Genomic DNA, 14918 nt, shown 5'->3' with positions numbered 1-14918 from the left:
CACCTGTCTATATAAGACCTCACAGCTCACAGTGCATGTCTGACCTCATGATTCTAATTTGGTCTAAGGAACTGGCCAAAAAGCTCAGAGACAGAATTGCAGCAAGGCACAGATTTGGTCAAGGTTATAGCAGAATTTCTGCAGTATTCAAGGTTCCTAAGAGCAGAGCGGCCTCCATAATCCTTAAATGGAAGAAGTTTGGGACCACCAGAAGTCTTCCTAGACCTGGCTGTCCAGCAAAACTGAGCAATCGTGGGAAAAGAGCCTTGGTGAGAGAGGGAAATAAGAACCCCAAGATCACTGTGGCTGAGCTCCAGAGAAGCAGTAGGGAGATGGGAGAAGGTACCACAAAATCAACTATCACTGTAGCCCTCCACCAGTCGGACCTTTATGGCAGAGTGGCCTGACGGAAGCCTCTCCTCAGTGCAAGACATATGAAAGCCCAAATAGAGTTTGATAAAAACACTTGAAGGACTCCCAGACTACGAGAAATAAGATTCTCCGGTCTGATTAGACAAAGATATACCTTTTTGGTGATAATTCTAAGCGGTATGTGTGGAGAAAACCAGGCACTGCTCATCACCTGCCCAATACAATCCCAACAGTGAAACATGGTGGTGGCAGCATCATGCTATAGGGGTGTTTTTCAACTGCAGGGACAGGACAACTGGTTGTTATTGAAGGAAACATGAATGCAGCCAAGTACAGAGATATCCTGGATGAAAACCTCTTCTAGAGTGCTCTGGACCTCAGATTTGGCCAAAGATTCACCTTCCAACAAGACAATGACCCTAAGCACACAGCTAAAATAACAGAGGAGTGGCTTCTGAACAACTCTGTGACCATTCTTGACTGGCCCAACCAGTGCCCTGACCTAAACCCAATTGAGCATCTCTGGAAAGACCTGAAAATGGCTATCCACCAACGTTCACCAACCAACCTGATGGAACTGGAGAGGATCTGCAAGGAAGAATGGCAGAGGATCCCCAAATCCAGATGTGAAAAACTTGTTGCATCATTCCCTATAAGACTCATGGCTGTACTAGCTCAAAAGGGTGCTTCTACTCAATACTGAGCAAAAGGTCCGAATACTTATGACCATGTGATATTTCAGTTTTTCTTTTTTAATAAGTTTGCAAAAATTACTACATTGTTTTTTTCAGTCAAGATGAAGTGCAGAGTGTACATTAATGAGAAAAAACTTTTTTGAATTTACTAAATGGCTGCAATGAAACAAAGTGAAAAATTTAAAGGGGTCTGAATACTTTCTGTACCCACTGTATCCTTGGAAGACAGGGACACAGGGGAATTGAACAAAATTGATGTTTACTAATATTTTGATTACCCACTGTATTCGTCCATGAAGCTAGTTCACCCAAAATCAGTGAAGGATAAACTGTGCAGACTGATTGAATACTCAAACAATGAGAGATGACCCCCATCTCACCTTCCCACTGACCTGTGGATGACGGCTGAAAGACAGTTGTGAACTATAAGCCGGATTACTCACCGGTAATGCTCTTTTAATGAGTCCACGACAGCACCCCACATGAGAGAGAGGGATCCGCCCATAGGAACAGGAAACCTACAGAATAAAAGGAGGCGGTCCCCTCTCCTCCTCAGTTTAGTTTACAGAGTATAAAAAGGGAACCGCAAAAGCTTTAGTATTAATTCTTATTCAGCAAAATATCTTAAAAACTCTATACAACCATTATTTGTGAATTAAAGAAAGGGCTGTGCATAATCAGGGAGGGTTGTAAATGGGTGCTGTCGTGGACTCATTAAAAGAGCATTACCGGTGAGTAATCCGGCTTTTTACCCTTCGCCACGACAGCACCCCACATGAGAGACTTTCAGAGAGTCATTACTCGGGTGGGATTACTGTACTAAGCACAGCTCTACCAAAGGTCAAATCAGAAGATGAAGATAGATCAAGTCTATAATGGTTGTAAAAGGTAGAAGGTGTAGACCAAGTTGCGGCCTTACATATTAGATGGATCGGGACATCCGCTTGTTCCGCCCAGGAGGAAGCCATGGCTCGTGTTGAGTGCGCTTTAATACCCACTGGAGGCATCTCGCCTTTTGATGTATAGGCCAAGCAGATAGCATCTCTGATCCACCGAGATATGGTAGCTCTCGTGACCCCGTGTCCTTTCTTGTGGCCCTGAAAGGAGATAAACAGAGCCCTACTCTCCCTCCATGTTTGACACCTTTCTATATAAGTCAGGATGGCTCTTCTGACATCTAAGGTGTGGAACTTATGTTGTTCAGGGGTTACAGGAGAATCAAAAAAGGAAGGGAGAAATATTTCCTGTGACCTGTGGTAGGTGGATGCTACCTTAGGGAGGTATGAGGGGTCTGGTTTTAGGACTATTCGATCATGGAATATCAGTAAGAATGGTGGGTCTACTGATAGGGCCTGGATGTCGCTAACACGTCTGGCTGAGGTCAGGGCTACCAAAAGGGCTACTTTATATGTGAGGACATTTAGAGGTATAGAATCTAGAGGCTCAAATGGGGAGCTGGTTAAGGCTTCTAGCACTAGATTTAAATCCCACGGAGGTAGACGGGGAATATGTACCGGGTTACTTCGTTCAGAAGACTTAATGTATCTGGAGACCCATCTATCAGCGGCTATATTATATCCATATAGGGCTCCTAACGCTGATATCTGGACTCTTAAGGTGTTCACTGATAATCCTAATTCTCTACCTTTTTGTAGGAACTCTAGAATAGGTGTTATCGGAACCTGATTAGTGAATGGTACTGTATGAAATTCTAAGAATTTTTTCCCAAACCCTGCTATATATCAGGGTGGTAGATCTTTTTCTACTTAGTAGCAGGGTTTTTACTAGCTGTTCTGAAAAACCCCTTGAGCTTAGTAACTGCCGCTCAAGTTCCACGCCGTCAAGTGAAGCCCTTTCACTTGCGGGTGGAAAAACGGCCCCTGGAACAGTAGTTCCCTGTCCAATGGAAGAATCCATGGATCGGATAGACACATGCTTTGGAGGCAGGAGAACCACGGCCTCTTTGGCCAGAAGGGTGCAATGAGGATCACCCTTGCACGTTCCCTCCTGATCTTCCTGATCACTAGCGGAATTAGAGACATTGGAGGAAAGGCGTAAGCCAGTCTGAAGTCCCAAGGATGATGTAGGGAGTCCAGCATGTCTGGATGATCCATGGAGTTCAGGGAAGCGAATCTTTCTACCTGCCTGTTGCCTCTTGTGGCAAATAGATCTATCTGAGGCACTCCCCATGCTCTTGTTATTAGTCTGAACACGGTTCTGTTTAAGGACCATTCTCCCTGGCGCAGCCTGTTTCGACTGAGGTAGTCCGCTTTGGTATTTTCTACTAATCTGATGTGTAGGGCTGTTAGGGATGTAAGATGAGTCTCTGCAAACTGGAAGATCTCCCCTGCGATGGTCATCAGACTTCCTGACCGTGTACCGCCCTGACGGTTTACATAGGCCACTGTGGTGGAGTTGTCTGAGAAAACTCTTACATCTGCTCCTTGAATCTGTGGAAGAAAATAATTTAAGGCTTTTCCTACTGCTGTTAATTCTTTCCAATTTGACGAACATGATGATTCTGACTGATTCCAGGTATCCTGGACTATGTCATCTTCCATATGTGCACCCCATCCCGTAGGGCTGTCATCTGTAGTAATTATTTTGGATGGATCTACTATCCACGGTACACCCCCTGAAAGGTGTCCCATATCTAGCCACCAGGCTAGAGATTCTATGACATCTCTAGAGTTAGTTTACTCTCTAGGTGTCCTTTCCGTCCCTGGGCTGACAGTACTTCGTACTGTAATTGGCGGGTATGGAATTGAGCCCATGGTACAGCCGGGATACATGAGGACAATGATCCTAGTAAGGACATAGCCTTTCTCAGTGTCATGTAGGGGTTTTTTATTGCTTCTGACACCTTTGACTGTATAGTCGTTTTCTTTGAATGCGGGAGGAAGCTTTTTTGACTTACGGAGTCTAGCTGGATCCCTAGAAACATTTGAGTAGTGTCTGGATTCAGTCTGGACTTTTCGAAGTTGATAATCCAACCCAACTCCTGCAGGGATGAGATTGTGTTAGACAACCGCAATTTACATTGAGCCACAGAATTCCCTATCACTAAAAAGTCATCCAGGTAGGGTATTATTAAAGTGTCCCGTTGGCGTAGATGAGCCATTACCTCTAACCTTACTTTTGTAAAAATGCGGGGGGCCATAGAAAGCCCAAATGGCATTGCTACGTATTGGAAGTGACGAACCTGTCCCTTCAGGATGACCGCTACTCTTAGATACTGCTGGTGTTCGGCATTATAGGAAGGTGATAGTAAGCATCTTTTAGGTCTATCCCGGCCATGACACACCTAGGAAACAAAAGCTTGATGGTAGAACTAATGGATTCCATTTTGAAAGTGTGGTTACGTAAAAAGGAATTTAGTTTTTTGAGGTTTATGATGGTTCTGAATGAACCATCTGGTTTATTGATCAAGAATAAAGGGGAATAGAACCCCCTCCCTTCTTGATCTCGGGGAACCTCTATCAATACTTTTTTAGATAGAAGCGACAGGATCTCTGATTCCAGAGCTTCTTGTTGTTGTTGACCTCTTGGAGATGTTACAATAAAAGAATCCCAAGGGATCCTATCAAATTCTAATCTCAATCCGTTTCCAATAATGTCCAGAATCCAAGGACTAGATGTTATCAACTTCCATTTAGTAAAGAAATATTTCAATCTACCGCCCACTTCATAATTAACGGTACTTATTACGTTTTTGGTTATAGGATCCGGAAAACAGAGCACCTCTTTGTTTTGGATCCTTTGCTTCCCAGCGCTCCCTTTGTTCAGTAGGTTTGTTCCTGGTGAAGGGGCGCCTCCTGAAAGCTCTCCTGTAAGAGGGAAGGTACTGGTTAGGGAAGCCTTTCTTCCGCTCTCCTGCCTTATTTAAGAGCTCGTCCAGAGTTTTCCCAAATAGGAACTCACCCTGGCAGGGGATCGCACAAAGTTTTGCCTTGGCCTGTGCGTCCCCTTTCCAATTTTTCAACCAGAGTGCTCGCCGGGCTGTGTTTACTAGGCCGGCTGACCTGGCTGTTAGACGTAGAGAATCCACCGACGCATCGGCTAGAAATGCTACTGCATCTTTCATTAGAGGGATTTTTCGACAGAATTGTATTTCTCGAAGCTCCACTCCTAATTTGTTCCTCCAGCTGCTCTGTCCATACTAGCAGTGACCTTGCAGTACAGGTGCTAGAGATGGCTGGTCTAAATGCCCCCGTATTAGCCTCCCATGACCTCTTAAGTAAGGCTTCTGCTTTTCGGTCTAACGGATCAGTTAGAGTCCCTGAGTCCTCCACAGGCAAGACCGACTGTTTAGAAGTTGAAGCCACTGCCGCATCAACTTTTGGTATCTTTTGCCAGGAATTAAGTTCTTCGTCACTGAAGGGGTAGCGTCTTTTAGCAGAGGATGGCAAGAATCCTCTTGTATGTTGTTTCTCCCACTCTTTTTTAACCAGCTCCTTAATTGTGGGTATGGCGGGGAAGGACCTTTGTTTTCTTTGTCCTAACCCCGCGAACATGATGTCCTGCGCTGACTTCTTTCCCTTCTCATCTGGGCACCCCATCGTGCTCCTGACGGCTTTAATTAAATTGTCTACACTACTATTTGGTAGACAAAGCCCTCCTTCATATTCCGATGAACTTGGCTGGGACTCCTCTTCATCAGAGGATTTTTGTACTACCTCTGACTCCGAGCTTACTGGAGATCGGGACCTGCTAGGCTGACGGGTACTGGTGCTACTTGTATGGGCCAGACCTTGCATCTCTTCACGAATTATGGCTCTAACGTCAGACGGAGTCATTACGTTTTCTTGCCGTAAGGTCAATACGATGCACTCTGCACATAACCTCTTAGTATATGAGTCCGGGAGGGGTTGCAAACATAAGGCACATTCTCTGTGTTTGGTTTTATGTGTCCTTTTCTTAGTCTAGAGGAAGGGGATATAGGAGGAACATATATCAGCATATGGGAAGAGACTCTTTTAAAACTCACCCAGTGAAGCTGACAGGTACCGGTTCTGGAGGCGGATTCTTAGCTGAAAGACCTTTCTGTTTGGTGGCAGATCGCTTTTCCTGGGATCGATCTCCACTTTTGGTGCTGCTCCTGGCGCTTGTCTCCTTACTGGGAGACTGCTCTGTTGCAGACAAGTGCGCTACATCGGCCGGTGAAGCCATACTTACACACACCGGCCGACGCTAGCGCTGCACTTTTAAATCTGGCGCCGAATCTCCTGCCTCCCCGGACCCAACCCGGAAGTGCTCCAGCGGCTTCCGGGTTAGACGCGCCGCTCCTCCTTACCATGCGGCGGCTACTGGATAAGAAGCCGGCCGCAGAGCGCGCGCGTCCTCATGGATCCGGGCGGCCCAGCGGCACCGAACCTGGACCATGGCGATGATCAGACGAGGGGGGAGGCTGCAAACAGTGGCTCCCCCGCCGCTGCCTCTGGTACCGCAGCCCCTGCCGTTCCACCAGAGACCGACGCAGGCGGGTGCATGGCCCAGGAATCCTTTTGGACTGCAGGTACTTCGGGTTCCCATAGAAACAGGAAACCTAAACTGAGGAGGAGAGGGGACCGCCTCCTTTTATTCTGTAGGTTTCCTGTTCCTATGGGCGGATCCCTCTCTCTCATGTGGGGTGCTGTCGTGGCGAAGGGTAAAAAAAGGGATCTGCCTTTGTTCGCACAGAGAATCTCTACAGAACAGCAGCCAGGACACCATGGCTCCAACCAGAGGGATACAGATTTTAGAAACTCTACAGGAAGTCAGCTTAAGGGACCACTGCCTCAGCTGGAGCAATACAGATTTGCTCCATCGACTATCACTGAACCCACGGACACATTCGGAGAAGCCAGGTTGGGACAATCAGGTCACATGGCCACATACTTCAATAAACTGTCAAATTCCTAAGCTTGGCGTTACCTCCTCTCTGTGGGTGCCCGTCAAATACGGGGTGCCACTGGTAAGGGTAGTCAGCCCTGGAAGCCCTTGAGTCACAGCTGCTCTTATCCCGGAGAGCCAGCAGGAGGGTGAGACTATAATTTGCACAATGTGTTATTGTCTGCTGGTGGTTCAATACAGTATTACCACACTGTTATCCGAGTAGTATTCTAAAGACAGCCGGGCGAGCGGACGAGAGCACCCACTGACCCTCGCATCTCCACAGATGTGATACCAATTATACTTTGAAAAATGTCTTAAAATTTGGAAAAAGTGGGATAATTTAAACTTTTTTTATATAAAGAATTTTAACAAAAACATTTTCACTACATTTGTTAGTATATAGTAAAAACCATGATTGACCGTGTCTTGGCTCCACAGAAGCACCAAGATGGCGGTGATAAGAGTTTTGAGCAGACTCCCAGCAGCAGTGGAAACTCATCAACACCATTCATGGCGCTGCAGCAGGAGGGTTGGTTATGTCTGTCCAGATCATTTGCTTAACTTGTCGACTACCGTATTTAAATACCATTGTCAGTGATTGAGAGCCGCATATGGGTGGTTGAACAGAAGCGATCAGAGCTATCTCCAATTGCTCCAGTTAAAGGCTGGTGCCGGCTACATAACTCGGCTAGCTTCTGCCATATGATGCAGGAGTGTGCTCCATACACCCATACCTGACCTGTGACGAAAATATGTCACAGGTTGTTAAGAGGTTAACCAGCACGCAATAACTACTGTTTAAGCTCACATATAAAATTTCAGCTTCCAGACCCCTGCCCCTTCCCCAAAAAGACAAAACAAATAATTGAAGAAATACGCAAGTGACTCACAAGTGCTAGTTTTCAAGCAATTCATTTCTGTCCACAAACATATCAGGTAATATTCGATAGTCAAGGTGCTTTTTTTCCTTTTTTCTACCACGACTTGGGAAAAATGTCACTGTTTTGCTAGGTGGGGTTTTACTTAAGTTAAAGATAAAAAAGAAACTGACTTTACTGCATCAGCCGAATGGACTCTTTTTCCCATTCCGTTCTATTAGATTTACTCCTGGCTTAGGTTACAGGGTTAATCGGTGACAGTTGGTGTTACAGGCTGTTACAATAATGCACGCCAAATTAATATAAAATAATTGATAGCACATAATGTGTATCTCCGTGCATAAAGATGTGTACCAACAAAAATGCATGGCACACATCATGCACCCGATTTATAAACCATGTCAAATTTTGGCTTCATCTATATATTTCGCCCATTCTTTAGCTGCTTGCATTAGTCATTGTCTATTTTTCTGTAATCTTGAAATCTGCCAAATGGTTCCAGAGATAAGGGACTTTTCATTTAGTGAGCCCAATATGCTATTTTTTTTTATAGTCTAAATCAAGGGGGTGCTGCTCACAGGGTAATAATGTAGAGCAGCCTACCCCTCCAGATTCCTGTGCGCCAGCCCCCTTTGTAAAGACAAAGAACATGTTGGATTTTAAATATTTTTTTTTTCCAGGAATGGAGCAGTGGGAATAAAATAATAGCCAACGGGCCACTTATAACCTAGTGACAGGTTCTTCTTAAGAAAGTTAAATTCCTAAGTCCAAAACGTATTAACAAGCTTTAAAAGGAAGGGGGTCACATGAAAAAAAAAAAAAAAAAAACACTTAACCCCATATCTGCAGGTTAATATTCTTAAGCTGTGCGGCTGCCGCACCGAGTCCCCAGCTGCTGGGAGGAAATTAACTTTTTTCCTCCAGGCAGCCGCCGGCTTTCAGTCATAGGCTCAATTTCAGTCACTGCTCAGTAGAAAGCTGCAGCTTAAACCACGCACCAGCACAGACTGACAGATGTTAGTTCTGATTCAACACAGATCCGGCTGTCAGTCAGTGTCGGGGACGTGGTTACTGCCACCGTTCATTATGATTGAAAGCCGGAGGAATAAGGTTCATTTCCTCCATGAAGCAGGGGGTCTCGGAGCAGCGGCCACAGAGCTTCAGAATGTTATTAACCCCATATCTGCAAGTTATTAGTGCTTTTTCCCCCCCTTTAAAAATCACCTGTTACCTCTCCTGATGCCCAAGTAGATGCTTTCCCCATAGATTTGCTAAAAGTATTTCCCATGGAATAACAGTTATGCATCATTTTCTCTCATTCCTGTTTCCCTCTGTTATTCTAAATAAAACTATGAATAAATTGACAACTAGGTGTTACCATGAAATGGGTGTGTCCCTACATGGTCTGACACTGCAATAATCTGATTGGACAGTGTTTGTGTGCAAGGACACCCAGTTGTCAATTTACGCATCAGTTTCTAGCAGAAGCAACAGCTCAATGCCGGTCTAAGAAAAGATGAATTACAATTATTTCATGAGGAATACAAGTATTTAGCAAAACAATTTCAAGGAGAGCTGAATTATTCTTTTTAAAGAAGGAGGGGTGGGGGGTCCAAAGGCCATATATTGTAGTGGAGACAACTCCCAGCTATCATAATAACATAAACATGATTTGGTATAAAAAGATATACTAAGTAATGCGCAAGGAGGTCATCATCATAACTAATTTTGTTAAGTTCAGACTGTGTTTTTTTCCTGCATTTACAATACATCTAAACAGCAAATGTGCAACGGTTCAAAGACAGCTTGTGCTGTGTATAAACCTGCCTTAACGCTAGTTCCCCAGAACAGTGCCACTGACCAACCGATGGGTATTAATTCACAAAGCAGACAATGCATCAGAAAGAAGCCGAAGAGCCACAGCCCAATCCCTCTCAGGACTGATGCAGGATCCCAGTGGTAGAACATCCGACTAAAAGGCTCATCAATATGCCATCAGAGTTGGCATATTTTAACACCTTAATCCGATCAAAAAAACTAAATATTCTACTTCCTTGTGACCTTTCACTTGAAAGTTTTATAATCAGGAATAAAAACACCCCAATTCCAACATATTAGGTCAGCAATGGCAACCGCCGCAGCCACCGCTAGGGCAAGAAAGACCTGTTAAATTCATGGTTTCCACCAGTGCATGCATGCCCCAAGGTCGCAGGCATACACACGTGGTCAAAATTGTTGGTGCCCCTCGTTAATGACAGAAAAACCCACAATGGTCACAGAAATAACTTGAATCTGACCAAGTTATAATAAAAGATCTATGAAAAAAGAACAAACGAAAGTCAGACATTGCTTTTCAATCATGCTTCCACCGATTTTTTTTTTAAAAAGATAAAAAAAAAACTGATGAAATAGGCCTGGACAGAAATGATGATACCCTTAATTTAATATTTTGTTGCACAATCTTTTGAGGCAATCACTGCAATCAAACGATTCCTGTAACTGTGAATGAGACTTCTGCACCTCTGGACAGGTATTTTGGCCAACTCCTCGAGAGCAAACTGCTCCAGTTGTCTCGTGTTTGAAGGTTGCCTTTTTCAGACTGCATGTTTCAGCTCTTTCCAAAAATGCTTTAGTATAGAAGAATAGGAGACAAAAAAGCGCAAATAGGGTCTTATCCTCAGGACTGCTCTTAAAGAATTATGAGAGAACTGCTCACCTGATGGTGCAAAGTAAAGGTGTGTAATTTGTCAGCTGCTGCAGATCCACAGGTCGGCGCTGCGACCTCTTAGAGACGTTATAATAGATGAATGTGGATAAAATCTGCGCTGCTATGACAAATAATGAATCCAGATATATCCACCCGAACACCTTACAACTATATCTGGATTCATTATTTGTCATAGCAGCGCAGATTTTATCCACATTCATCTATTATAACGTCAAAAATGCTTTAGGTCAGGGCTCATAGAAGGCCACTTCAGAATAGTCCAATGTTTTCCGCTTAGCCATTCTTGGGTGTTTTTAGCTGTGTGTTTTGGGTTATTATCCTGTTGCAAGACCCAGGACCTGCGACTGAGACCAAGCTTTCTGACACTGGGCAGCACATTTCACTCTAAAATCCCTTGATAGTCTTGATATTTCATTGTACGCAGCACAGATTTTAGACACCCTGTGCCAGATAAAGCAAAGCATCCCCAGAACATAACAGTGCCTCCCCCATGTTTCACAGTAGGGACTTCTTGATAGGCTTCATTTTTCCATCTGTGAACAAAGAGCTGATGTGCCTTGCCAAAAAGTTCCATTTTTGTCTCATCCGTCCATAGGACATTCTCCCAGAAGTTTTGTGCCTTGTCAACATGTACTTTAGAAAATTCTAGCCTGGCTTTTTTTTATGATTTTTTTTTTCCCAACAATGCTGTCCCCCTTGGTTGTCTCCCATGAAGTCGACTTTGGCTCATAAGACGATGGATGGTGCGATCTCACACTGATGTTCCTTGAGCTTGAAGTTCACATTTAATCTGTTTAAGTTTTTCTAGGCCCTATTGTTACCATTCGTTTTATCCGTCTCTTTGATTTGTCACCATTTTTCCTCCTACGGCCACGTCCAGGGGAGGTTGGCTACAGTCCCATGGATCTATCTTAAATTTATGAATAATATGTACAACTGTAGTCACAGGAACATCAAGCTGCTTGGTCTGATAACTTTAACCTGTAACACGTTTGTCTATAATTTTCTTTCTAATCTCCTGAGACAACTCTTTCCTTCGCTTCTTCTGGTCCATGTTGAGTGTGATGCACACCATGTCACCAAACAGCACAGTGAGTATCTGTAACCCTATATACAGGCCCACTCACCGATTCCAAGATTGTAGACACCTATGATGCTAGTTAGTGGACACACCTTGATTTAACATGTCCCTTTTGTCACATTATTTTCAGGGGTACCATCATTTCTGTCCAGGCCTATTTCATGAGTTTTATTTTTTTTTTTTAAATTCTATGTAAGCATTGTGGGTTTTTCTGTCATTAAACGAGGGGTACCAACAATTTGGCCGTGTGTAGCTACTCCTCTGGGGCCCACCTCCACTATGACCTACAGCACTGTTGGTGATTACCAGGGACAACAGAAGGGAAGGTGGAAAACAGGACGTGGTCCCCAAGTTTCACTATAAAGCCCCATATTTGCAGCGTTATTTCTGTGCTATGACATCATTCCAGGAGTAGGACCTCATAATACTTCTATGGGACATTAATCGTTTTTAGTGATGATGTCACACGTGATGTCATAGTTATCCCTCTGCCCCTTGGCTGGGGCACCACTCTGCCACTAGGCAAAATAATCACATTCATATTCTGAAGTGAGTCCTGAAAAAGGCCATGGTAGAATGGAGTGGTGCGACAAGTTTTGGATTGACGCCCCATGATCCCATTATATATATAAGCTGCGTGTGGTGGACACATAGCTCCCCAGGTGTATTGGCCACTTCTACTATAGGGTGGCCACCAGCTGTGTAATCTGAATGCCCATCTCAGCGAGGCCAGTGCCACACACCATCTGAACTTCACCAGAGGCGCTCCTTTGTGTCCTATCGCCAAGATTAACCCTTGCGCTTATCACGGAGAAAAATGACCAGTACTCATCTGATGTTGGAAGACGCAGGAAATCCATCCCCACACGTGTAAATATCACGCAGGGCTCCTTCCTGCAGGTGGAACTGCCTGTGTAATGAGTGATCAAGGGTCAGGACTTCATGTCTGCTTCTTGTGACCTTGTTCAGAGATCACTATCTCCCCAGGAGTCTGTGGAGGCAGGGGCACTACAAGTCCCAGCACTACACAAGGCACAGAGGAGGAAGTGCTATCTATCCCCAGTCGGTTAGCCATTAGCGGTGATTAGGAGCAGCACTCACCCAGCAGCAGCAGTTTGAGCTCCCTCCGAGCATCCCTCTTATCCCTGCGGAGCTGTCGCTCGATCTCCGCGTTAATCCTCTGGGACTCCTTCTCCTCCGCAGACAGGCAGCACCCCGCCATCGTCAGCAGCTCACAGCAATCCCTGCAGCGTCCGCTGGAAGTTCTGCTCTGCCTGCGCTCCTGCAAAAGTTCAACGAGAGGAGGGAGGGGAAGCGAACAAAGCCAATGAATCCCTTGTTTCTTCCTTCCTTGCCCTGGGGAAGGTTGCAGTCTCACGGCAGCGGTTCCTTAGCAGGGCTCCCTCCTGCAGGCATGTGTGAGGTGGGAGCCGCGGGGTGCAGGGGAGCTAATGGCAGCTTCCAAGGAGCAGATGGCCAGGAGCCCACAAACAGAAAGACACGGAGGGCTGGAGGTGGGGGAGTCAGTCAGCGCGTACCCACTCCAAGCCTTCTTTTCCTGGAGTAAAGGAGAGGCGGAGAAAAAGGGCGGCACTTTCCTCACGCTGCCTCCTCCTACCCCCCGCCACACCGGGCAGGGCGGCCTGTCCTGTCAGAGACTGTGCTGCTGCCCCCAAACATGTCCTCTGCCAACCCGACCAGGCCGAGCAAGCCCCATGCCCAGGACGTGTCAAAGAGTATTCATGAGGGGAACAAATGGCCCCAATTCATCATTTTTTTTGTTTTTACCTCACTTTTCTTTTTCGTCCTGTGTAATTTGTTGTCTTTTTTTGTATAATTTTCTTCAATATGGCAACCGCCAAAGTCATAATTTGTGGGGTTTTATGACACTTTTCATCTTGTGGTATTTGACGTTTTTATGTGCCAAATTCTTCAAAATGCAGTTCATGAATTCCACGCACAGTTTTTGCGACTTCTCATCGCAATAAGATGCACGTTTTGTAAAATGAGGCAAAAATAAATGTAAAGTTATTACGAGAGAGGGATTGTAGTACATTTGCAACTAATTTTGCAACTCGTAAATGAAAAGTAAAAAAGGTCTAGAAAACAAAAACCCCATCCAAAATGGCGAAATAAAAGAAAAACCCAGAATCACATCTAAAGCTGACATAAAAAATGGCGCACATGGAAAGATTAATTTGGTGCAAAGACATAAAACAGGTGTGAACGTGATTCTGAATCTGGACCTAGGTGTTTTGCGCCTTTTGGTAGCGCCAAATTCATCTTTAAATTTGCATTTTTTAGTCTATTATGTGCTTTCCTGTTTTCTTTTTTATTTCTACGTCTACTTAGGCAGAGTTTAGTTTTTCCAGATATTTTCACTGGATTCATTTGTGACTTTTCGGAAAAGCACTCAAAAACAAAATATATAGGAATCAAAAACTCTAGTGTGCGCACATGTAATCCCTTAAAACTTTACTTTTATTTCTACTTAATATAAAACCCAGACCCAATATAGAAGAACTAAGTATAGATACCACATATATATAGAAATAAGTCACCAGATTAAATTTACCTATTATGGTCGTAGATACACCTACTGCTCACGCCTGCCTTGCTGTGGAGGTTGGCACCCTAAGAAACGATTTTTTGGCGCCCCCACTCAACGCTGGCTATCCCTTTCTCCCCTACAATATCCCTCTCAATACAGGTGGGAAAACATATAGCTAAGGCTACTTTCACACTAGCGTCGGGCCGACGTTCCCGACGCTAGCGTTGTCTCCGCCGCACAACGGGGGCAGCGGATGCATTTTTCCAGCGCATCCGCTGCCCCATTGTGAAGTGCGGGGAGGTGGGGGCGGAGTTCCGGCCGCGCATGCGCGGTCGGAAAAGACGTTTACGACGGAGCAAAAAACGTTGCAAGCAACGTTTTTTGCTTCCGACGGTCCGCCACTACACGATGCATCCGTCGCACAACGGGTGCGACGTGTGGCAATCCGTCACAATGCGTCGCTTAATGTTAATCAATGGTGAAAAAACGCATCCTGCAAACACTTTTGCAGGATGCGTTTTTTCGGCAAAACGACGCATTGTGACGGAATGCAGTTAACGCTAGTGTGAAAGTAGCCTAAGAGCAGTGGTGAAACACAGACAAATAAATCAAATAAATAAACAAACCATAAATAGGTACCTCCACATAGTATAACAACGTTCCCAACACAACGCATATAATGTGCATTTGTTACCCTATAGTGTCAAACGATATTCCAATCAGGCGATAGCTGTCATGA

At 44.9% G+C, this 14918-nt stretch overlaps 1 protein-coding gene across 1 annotated transcript in view; it reads right to left on the bottom strand.

Annotated features, from left to right (window-relative positions):
- Window positions 1–13338, bottom strand: part of LOC143760172 (guanine nucleotide-binding protein subunit alpha-14) — a 210544-nt gene extending 197206 nt beyond the window's left edge. Inside the window, exon 1 of the mRNA XM_077249010.1 lies at window positions 12730–13338. Coding sequence (XP_077105125.1) covers window positions 12730–12850 — 121 coding nt within the window. The 5' untranslated portion in view covers window positions 12851–13338. The remainder of the gene's footprint in view (window positions 1–12729) is intronic.
- Window positions 13339–14918: the final 1580 nt, after the last annotated feature.

The sequence above is a fragment of the Ranitomeya variabilis genome, chromosome 1 (assembly GCF_051348905.1).
Source record: "Ranitomeya variabilis isolate aRanVar5 chromosome 1, aRanVar5.hap1, whole genome shotgun sequence".
Taxonomy (NCBI): Eukaryota; Metazoa; Chordata; class Amphibia; order Anura; family Dendrobatidae; genus Ranitomeya; species Ranitomeya variabilis.
This window is presented reverse-complemented; position numbering and strand designations above follow the sequence as displayed.